Below are 10,636 nucleotides of genomic sequence, written 5' to 3' on the forward strand. Positions count from 1 at the left end.
TCAACAATACAAATAGAATCATCATCTATTACCTCAGAGTCGATATCCATATCAATCCACGTGGTATCTACATCACAATCCAACTCATCAAGAATTTTAATGCTAAGCAGTGAGTGATCTTCTTCAGGATACCTCATTGCTTCAAGTATGCTGAACTATACCACTGTGTCCCCAAACTCCATAGTCAATGTTCCTATATGCACATCAATCTTCATTCTTATAGTCTTGAGGAATGGTCTCCCTAATATCAATAGAGTATGGCCTAAAAATATATCTCCCTCCATATCAAGAATGTAGAAATCTGTTGGAAAAATCAAATCCTTCACCTTCACTAAGACATCTTCAATGACGCCCGCTGGATGAGCTAAGCTGCGGTTGACTAACTGAATGATCACCCTAGTTGAATGCAGTGGACCAATAACAAGTGCTAAGAACACAGACTTAGGCATGATATTAATGGATGCACCCAGATCTAACATAGCATTTAAAAAGCTGCATTCTCCAATCACACATGGTATGGTAAATACTCCTGGATCTTTACATTTCGGGGGCATTGGTTGAATCAGAGCTGATACATTCTTTCCCATACTCACCAGTCCATTACCTTTGAGCTTCCTCTTATGAACACAAAGATCCTTCAGAAACTTAGCATATTTTGCAATGTGCTTGATAACATTTAACAATGGGATGCTCACTTCTACTTTACTGAAGATATCCACCAGCTCTTAAAGTTTTTGTGTCTTTTCTGCATTAATATTTTTCTTGGAAACTCTCTAGGGAAATGGCAATGGTATAGGTGGATTTGGCTCTGTTTGTCGTTCATGCTTCATGTCTTGATCATCAACTGAGATAGGTAACTGAAGTGTGAAAGGTATCTGAAGTACGGGGTCTGGAATAGTCTTTCCACTTCTGAGTGAAATAGCGCTCACATTTCCTCGGGGATTCGGAATGGACTGAGATGGTAATTAACTGGACTCCTGAGTCTGAAGCTGACTGAGTGTGGAAGTCATCTGACTCATCTGTCTCTCCAAATTCTGAATGGCAGTGTCATTCCTCTGTTGATGTTACTGAAATTGTGCTTGTTGTTATAAGAGAATTTCCTTCAGCTCTTGCATGGAAATGTCTGAGTGACTTGGTCAAGAAATAGGACTGGAATGCTGAACTTGTGGAGGCTTATACTGAACTGGGTTATTCTGAAATCCTGGGGGCCTTTGAAAGTTTGTTGCTGAAGGCTGGAATGGTTGTTGCTGTGGAAAGCTAGATTGCTGTTGTGCAAAGTTATTTCCATATCTGAGATTTGGATGATCTCTCCATCCAGGATTGTATGTAGATGACATGGGATTATACTATGGTCTTTGTTGCTGCTGATATGGAGGTCGATTCTGATACATGTTTGCTGCTGTCACCTGATCTGGGAAAGGAAATCCTTTATCTGGTTGTAGTGAGGGGCAGGTATCAGTAGGATGTGTGGTACTGGTACATATTTCACAGATATCAGTAGGATGTGTGGTACTGGTACATATTTCACAGATATCAGTAGGATGTGTGGTACTAGTACATATTCCACAGACTCGCATTGGTTGGACTGACTGTGAAGCTGATTGTTGAGTCTGACTGATTGTCATCTGTCTTAGAAGTGTTTCAATCCCATCCAAATGGCTCTCAATTCTGGGCTGCTCAGTAACAGAAGCTTGAACCTTATGTACACTCTTGGTTGCCATGGACCGACTTCCAAATTGCTGATAATTAACTGTCATAATCTCAATGAGTTCCCTGGCTTGTGATGGTGTCTTATTGACAAGTACTCCTCCACTAGCGGCATCTATCATACTTCTGTCCATAGGAATCAATCCCTCATAGAAGTACTGGATCAATAGCTGCTCACTAATCTGGTGTTGGGGGTAACTTACACAAAGCCTCTTGAAACGCTCCCAGTACTCATACAATGTTTCTTCCGTCATTTGTTGAATGCCACATATGCTCTTCCTGAGTGCTGCAGTCCTTGAGGCAGAGAAAATTTTTTCCAGAAATATTCTCTTCATATCGTTCCAGCTAGTAATAGAACCTAGTGGAAGGTCGTAACACCAATCCTTAGCCATATCTGTCAACAAGAATGGGAATGCTCTGAGCTTGATGTCCTCCTCTGATATGGTTTGAGGCATCATTGTTGAGCACACCACATGGAATTCTTGTAAATGTCTATTTGGATCTTCACCAGCTAGTCCATGAAACTTCAGCAATAGATGAATTATCCCTGATCTCAGTTTGAAATCCACTTCAAGTTCTGGATACTGAATACAAGAAAGTTGATATGCAACATCTGGTACTACCAATTCTCTGAGAGTTCTGTTGTTGTTATTGTTATTGTTGTTGTTGTTTAGTGCCATGTTCCTCTGAGCTCTCTGTAATGTATGGAATATTCTGTTAATCTCTAGATCGTATTCAAGTAAATGATACTCAAAAGCTCTTGTCATGGACTCTGGTTACACCTGAAAGTAAGCAAGCAATACACAACTAGGTGAAAAAACAACACACTACAACTCAAGTATAGTAGGGAATTGAAGTACCAAATAATTTTTTTAATTTTTTTTACCACCACAGCAATAAAAGTAGATGAAAATGGAATTGAAAAATGAAAAATGAAAAGTAAATATTTGTAAAAATGGAAAAGTAGTCAAGATGAAGGAATTCAGTCAAAAATGGCCTTATGTCACAGCCAAAGGCTGTGAGTATTGGTCCCTAGGCCGTTTTCTACCAACCTACCAAATTTTATATTAATCAGAGTCAAAATTAATCAATCAGCACAAACTAGCATTAATTGGACAGTTTTGCCCCTAACAAGCAAGATTCAAGCAAACTAGCTAGAACTACCTAAACATCGCTACCAATCCCTGGCAATGATGCCAAAAATTGATGTTGAGCTTAGATTGTCGTCTAAATGAGTACACCAATTTAATTTATACCGAATCCTCCTAACTAAGATAGTATAGGGCAACCCGAATCGTCTCCCAACAATTGAAGGCAGTGTAAGGTAATCTAGTGGTTCTTGAAGCTGATTTTTTAGTGTTTCTTTTGGATTGGATGGGGGGAGTTGTTTTGAGTTATAAATCTAATTAATAAAGAGAACATTGAGTGATGTGTTTCCGCAAGTGCACGGAATATCGCCAAGTAATAAAAAGATCGAATCCACAGGGACCGTGGAACTACTTACTAAAATCTAGCATAAAAAGGTGGAGAGAATATAGATCATGAGTTGTGTGGGGGAGAAAGGAGTGTTTTAAAGTGCTTTATCCTAAAAGTCGGAGAAAGGGATCGACTGTGACACTGATGGGTGAAGCGATCCTAGGATTTCGGACTCCTCAGAGAATGGATTAATTGACTTGGATCCTCTACCTTTCCTCAATAACTGTTCAATTGTAGGAATGTCAACCAAATTATCCAATTCAACCTCGTCAGGTATCCTCGAATTAAATCATTGGTGTTCTTACGTCACTCGTTATTGGTTTGAAACGGTTCTAGAAGCCCGGTTCAAGGTCTGCCCGTGTCACTCAGGCGCCCCGGAAATACTAAAAGAACCTTATCCACTGTCACTAGATACCCTTTTACGGATCTCTCCCCAATAACGAATGACCGCTAACTATTCCTCATAAGAATTCAACTATGTATTAGAAAATCCTTCGGAATCTCGCCCGGTTCAAGGTCTGCCCCTTTTACAGAGCGCCCCCGGTATACGGCCTAATGATTCCCCAATTCATAGTAAATCCCTACCCTCATGGATTCACACACACACAATTTATCATCAAGTACAAGCATAAATCCACAAAGCAATTCACAGTATTTCATAGAAAACGGTAGATTAATCAAATCCAAGTACAATCATCCATTACATCTGATTTATCCTACATCCTAGAATCTAGGGAAATCTACTCCATATCGAGGAGAATACAATCCAAAGGAAAGAGAGAATACATCTTGTTCCCAAAGATAAACAAGAAATGCAGGAAACTAGACTTATCTTCTTCCTCGGAGTGAAATCTCTGCGTAGATGAGATGGAAATGGTCTGGAGCAGTCGGATCGGTGATGGATCGTCGAATCTCTCTCCGAAATAGGCGTCGGCGGCTCTAGAACAACTCCGGTGGCTCTCCAAGGTCTCCCCCCTTTGCTAGGTCTCCAAAGAGGCCTATTTATAGTGCAGGGTTCGGTAGCAGCTCGCCTCCGTGCACACGGCCGTGCCACGCACTGGCTGGAGCTGAGTTGCTGGACACGGCCGTGCTTCTGAGGCACGGCCTGCTGCTTGGGCTCTTCTGTTCTTGCACACGGCCGTGCCTGTGAGGCACGACCTTCAGTTGAGGCTGGCTCCAAGGTGAAGACACGGCCGTGCTTTGGAGGCACGGCCATGAACTGGCTTGGTTCTGTTTTGAAGCACGGGTGTGCTTTTGAGACACGGCCTCTGGCTGCTGCTGAGGGGATTTTGGCACACGCCCGTGCCCATTGAAACACGGCCAGAAGTTGAATAGACATGGCCGTGCCTATGAGGCACGGCCTTGTCTTGCCTGATCTTCAATAGTACTCCGTTTTGCCCGTTTTCGCTCTAATTTCCACCCTGAAACATGTTAAAGCACGAGCAGATCTCCGAACTAGGAAATGTAGAATATATGCCTAAATGCATGAATAAGGGATGCAACATACATAAGAATAAAACAATAAACTCAGAAAGATGTGCAAATAAAGCATGAAAATAGGTATACATCCTACGTACATCATTGAGCATTATATGAACTGAAGGTATCAAGAACAAAGTGTATCAACCAAGTAAGGGAAAGTATCAACAAATTAAACAAGTGCATAAACAACCACAAGAGAAAGCAACATTCAAAGTGTAAGAGGAATTTTAACAAACATGTAAAATGCACAATTCAATTTAAGCTCAGAAATGAGAAGGAAAGCAAAACTAATGATTCTCCCTATGTCCCTAGCCGAAGGTAGATGCCAAGTGAAGTGAACTCCATGAATAGTGCGCTGAAGGAAGGAATCTCCAACTCTTCGATGCAACCCGTAGATGATGGTGGATGAGATGGCATGATTGAGAAGATATCCCTTGACTCCTCGGTGGATGAAAGGTGGTCGGATGAAGAGGGAATCCCCTTGCCTCATTCCGTTCGTGGTGGATGATGCAGATGATGGTGAAGAAGATGAAGGACGATGAGGATGATGAAGGGTGGCGGCTTGGATGAAGGTGGCGGCTAGGGTTTGCTCCAAGGTGAGAATGCCTCAATGAATCCCTCTTGCTCCCTCCTCTAGCTTCCTTAGTGGGTTGTGGTCATAGTGGATCCTTTAGTGAGTCCAAACCCGAATCCGCAATAGGATAGGATGAGATTGAACCCGAATTGGATTGGGCTAGCTTCACTTGGCTTGAACTTGATCCAATTTCATGACCCTTTAGGTCTCCTACAAAAACACATGAAAAATATAAGATTCAATTTAAAATTTGTAGGAATAAGCATTATAGTCCAAAATAATTCATACTTGTAAAATGTGTTAATACTCAATAATTACACAATGAGAGGATCAAAATCATCAAGTATTAGAGCCAAACTTAACTAAGAAAATGCATGTTATCACCATGTCTGCCTCGATCTTTTCGACCATGCCGTGAGACATGGCCATGTCTGTTCTGATCTCTTCGGGCGTGCCACAGGACACGACCATATCTACCCTAGAAGCCTATAAAAAGAACCCTTTCGGAGGGGATACAATTCAAGAAAGAATAAGAAGAGTTCATTTTAGTTCCTAAATCCTAGAAAGAAAGGAAAACAGACTTATCAATGTGTGCAGTACTTCCCTGAATTGAGATCTCCTCGTCGACGGTGGATGGAAGCAGCGGAGTAGCCTCTGAAAGATGGTCGTGATGGTGGATTTCCCTCTAGAACTTGGTTACGGCGCCTTCTTGTTGTCCTCTCTAATAGCTCCCCAAAAAAGGTTCCAAAGGGTTCTTTTTATAGGCTTCTAGGATAGACATGGTCGTGTCCCGTGGCACGCCCAAAGAGATTGGAACAGACATGGTCGTGTCTCACGGCACGACCAAAAGATCGGGGTAGACATGGTCATGTCTCCTGGCACGATCGGAAAGATCGGGCGAGATTTTCTACTGACACGGTCGTGTTTTGTGGAACGACATAGCCGTGTTTTGCGGAACAGCCAGAAAACTCGGTGTTGATTCCCTGATGGCACGGCCGTGCCTACCAGGCATGGCCGAAGAAAGTAGATGCTTTGAAAATGAGGCACAACCGTGCTTGGTAGGCATGGCCACACCAAGTAGTAGAACTGTTTCTAGGGCATGGTCGTGCCTTGTAGGCACGGCCTGAAGTGGTCACGCCTTTGTGCTAGAGGCACGACCCCTTCGGGACTTGAGTTGTTCTTCCTTCATTCCATCTTCTTTCACACTGATTTCCATCTTACAAATCTAAAAATACAAGAGCAGACATCCGAACTAGAAAATGAAGAAAATATATCTAATACATGAATAAAAGATGTGATAAACATAAAGTATCGACATGAAAATGCATAAAGATGTGCAATAAAAGTAGTAAAAATGTATGCATACCCTATACATATCAATGTAGTCCTTTCAATGTCGCTGCTAGAGGAGGCTATCAGTATTTCATAACTTTTGCTGATGATATCAGTAGATACGGCTATGTGTATCATATGAAACACAAGTCAGAATCCTTTAAAAAGTTTAAAGAATTAAAGAATGAAATACAAAATCAACTTGGCAAGAGTATTAAGATACTCGATCAGATCGAGGTGGTGAATATCTTAGCCAAGAGTTTCGTGCAATCTAACTGAGTGTAGGATCATATCCCAACTCACTCCACTTGGAATACTACAGTGAAATGGTGTACCCAAGCGAAGAAATCGTACTTTATTTGATATGATATGATCGATGATGAATCAGACTGATCTACTTACTTCCTTTGGAGATTCGCTCTAGAGACGGCTGCCTTCATACTTAACCGTGTTCCATCTAAAGTCATCATAAAGACACCATATACGATATGAACTGGGAATTGTCCCAAAATATCTTTTATGAAGATTTGGGGTTGTGAGACTTATGTTCGACGTCAAGTCTCAGATAGGCTAGGCTCCAAATCAGATAAGTGATATTTTGTAGGATATCCCAAGGAAACAAAGGGATATTACTTTTATATTCCCACACAAGGTAAAGTGTTTGTCGTTAGAAATGACATTTTTCTAGAAAGAGAGTTTATTTCTAGAAGAACCAGTGGGAGTAAAATCAATCTTGAAGAAGTTCAAGATATAGAAAATAGTACTAAGGCCTCGATGGAAATTGACCAGGCACCATAAAGTATTGTAGATCATGAGTTTGTTGCACAAGAAGTTGTGGATCAACAACCTGTTCAAGAAGGCCAATCTCTTTGCAAATCTGATAGGATATGTCGTCAGGCTGAGAGATATTTATTTCTCTTGTCTGACCACGATGATGTTATGCTTATTGACTTGAACGAGCCTACCTCCTATCAAGAAGCTATGATGAGCTCAGATTCTAAGAAATGGCTAGTGGCTATGAGATCTGAAATGGAATCCATATACATTAATTACCAAGTATGGACTTTGGTTGATCCACCTGAGGTAATCAAACTCATTGGGTGTAAGTGGGTCTTTAAGAGAAAGACTAACATGGATGGTCTTATGCATACCTAGAAAGGGCGATTAGTAGCTAAAGACTTCAAGCAAATTCAGAGTATTGACTATGATGAAACATTTTCACCAGTTATGATGCTTAAGTTTATTCGGATCATGCTTGCTATTGCAGCTTACCATGATTATGAGATCTGGCCGATGGATGTCAAAATTGTGTTTCTGAATGGAAACCTACTCAATGATGTGTACATGACACAACCTGAGGGTTTTATAGATCTAAAGCATGCTGAAAATGTATGCAAGCTACAAAGGTCCATCTATGGGCTAAAGCAAGCTTCTCGAAGCTGGAATCTTTGATTCGATAATGCAATCAAAAAGTTTAGTTTCATCAAGAATGAAGATGAACTCTGTGTCTACAAGAGGGTTAGTAGGAGCACAATTATCTTTCTCATCTTGTATGTGGATGACATACTCCTTATTGAAAATGATATCCTTTCACTACAGTCTGTGAAGACATGGCTAAGGAATTGTTTCTCAATGAAAGACTTAGGTGAAACAGTCTATATTCTAGGCATTAAGATCTATTGAGATAGATCTAAGAGATTGTTTGACCTAAGTCAGAGTACATACATTGACAAGGTATTACATAGTTTTGCAATGTAGAATTCCAAGAAGGGATTTTTATCGATGTCACATGGTGTAAGCCTTTCGAAGACTCAATGCCCCTCTTCAAAGGAGGAGAGAGACCGCATGGATCAGATCTCTTATGCATCTGCTATAGGGTCTATCATGTATGCCATGCTTTGTACTCGTCTTAATGTCTCATATGCTTTAAGCATGACAAACAAATACCAATTAGATCCAAGTGAAAGTCACTAGGCAACGATCAAGAATATTCTTAAGTACTTACGAAGGATGAAAAAATATTTCTTGATATTTGGAGGCAATGAGTATTGGTGCCCCGATTAGTTTTGATGTGATCAACCAGGTTAAGTTAGGTCTTGTGTTATTCTGATCCCTCTGCTAAGTGTGTAGGAACTTAGTTATGGAGGAAGTCGTGTAATACCCGTAATTTCTGTAATAATCCTGGATAATTATGTATAAAAATGATAGATTAAATTATGTTAAAAAGGATGATTAATAATTATCAATTTAGATTTTAAAAATTTTAATAGGCCTAAAAGGATGTTTTTTTTGATGGGTTAATTGCTTATAGGCTTTGCTAGGAAAAAAAAATATATGTGGGTGCTAGGGATTGAACCTGGAACCTAATGTATAGCAAGCCATGAGCTAACCATGGGAGCCAATGGATGTTACTTGAGAGAGAAATAAGCGAAATTAATTTGAATACAGAATGAGGTCATCCTCATTAAATGCATGAGTTACAAGTTCAAATTCTTTCCATGGTTTCCTCTCATTTTAACTCAACGAAAATTTTTGAATTTTGGCTTGAATTTCGAAAATTGGTGAGGTGGAGGAGGTTACATGGAGTTAAGGGAAAAAGGGGGGTTACAAAAAGGGGTTTTAATGGGGAGTAATGAGAGTAAATAGCCTTAACCACTATTATCCCATTTGATTTCATTTTTCTCCTCATTCTCTTCTTGCTCTTGCCGAAACCACCTGCTGCCCTTGTGCTCTCTTGTGTGGCCGAACCTTTGTGAGGGAGCTTTCATCAACAAGGTTCCAAGGAAAAGTTGAAGAAAGGGTAAGTAGTTGCTATAGTTTGGTGTTCTTGTGTTTATTGGTGTTTTTCCTTTGGTTTTTCCCTTTGGCCGAGAGGTTTAAGTTTCTCATCACCATCTTTTATCAAATAAAGAGGTGGAACCAAGGGATAAAGGGGTTTTGAAGAAAGAAAGAAGAACCTCAAGGAGATAGCAAGACAAAGGGGTTCTCTCCTTCCCTTTTTGTGAGAAAAACTTTGAGAACCGTAAGAACAAAGGGTAAATCTCTTCACCCTGCAACATAAGGTTTTTCTCGATGGTTTTCATGTTTTTCTTTAGGTTTTGAAGCAAGCACATGGAGTGGTCTTCTTTGAAAAAAAAATCCGGCTATGAAGTTTGTTATAGGATTTAAAGGAAAATATGTTTCATGCCTATGTTTTTTTTTATGCCATATGAAATATGATGATGTTTTCTTTGGTTGTTTTTCATATGGTTAAAGATTAGGAATTTATGTTGTATGATTTATGTGGAGATTTATGTTGTATGATTTATGTGGAAACATGATAAAGTTTCGGCCAAGATGGTTTAAAACTTGAGATATGGTTTAAACTTAACTAAGGTTTTTCCTAGAATTCTTCTAGGTTTCTTTATGTTTAAACTAGCTATGTTAGCAAATAATATTAAAGGATTTCTTAGGATGATGTGGAATTCATGTAGATAAAAGACAAGTCTTTATGTTTGTCTAATTTCGGCTAGTAAAAGAAGTAGTACCTTTTGATGATGTTATTCTTTAAACATGTGTAGCAAGTTTTGCTTATATGTTTCATTTATTAGATTAAGGTTATATGAAGTTCAAAAAACTAGATTCCATGCTTCATAGGGTTCGGCCAACATGAAACCTAAAGCCCAAAGTTAGGTTTTATTTAACCAAAGAAGGCTTAAATGAATAAATGATGTTATAGCATGCTTTAGGGGCCATTTGGTTGAATTTTTCCATGATTTTTGGCATTTATAGGGTTCGGCCAGATTGGGTTTTCAAGGATTTGGTTGAGTTCCAACTTAGCCAAGGCTTGAAAATGTGATGTAATACATTCTCATGAAGGTTTAGAGTCTTATGTGGTTAGAGCTAAACGTAACCAAAAAGGGTTGGGTAATGTTTGAAATGGAAAATAACTACCGAAATGGAATTGTACATCCAGAATAGACCTAAGAAGACATGATCCCAGGCGGATACTTGACATGTCCCCCCTCTTCCAGGTCCATCACAAGGGAAACGAAAACCAAGATTTGCTTTATCAGGGATCAAACG

At 39.8% G+C, this 10,636-nt stretch overlaps 1 protein-coding gene and 1 pseudogene across 1 annotated transcript in view; both read right to left on the minus strand.

Moving 5' to 3' along the window:
* LOC141823879 (sister chromatid cohesion 1 protein 3-like) overlaps positions 1–137 on the minus strand; it is a 14,133-nt gene extending 13,996 nt beyond the window's left edge. The window contains exon 1 of the mRNA XM_074711080.1: positions 33–137. Within this exon, the coding sequence (XP_074567181.1) occupies positions 33–137 (105 nt within the window). The remainder of the gene's footprint in view (positions 1–32) is intronic.
* An 18-nt stretch (positions 138–155) lies between these two features.
* On the minus strand, positions 156–2,474 carry LOC141823881 (uncharacterized; annotated as a pseudogene).
* Between the last annotated feature and the right edge of the window lie 8,162 nt (positions 2,475–10,636).

Source organism: Curcuma longa, chromosome 3, assembly GCF_044706935.1.
Source record: "Curcuma longa cultivar G26 ecotype Majalengka, Jawa Barat chromosome 3, ITB_CL_G26_1.1, whole genome shotgun sequence".
Classification (NCBI taxonomy): Eukaryota; Viridiplantae; Streptophyta; class Magnoliopsida; order Zingiberales; family Zingiberaceae; genus Curcuma; species Curcuma longa.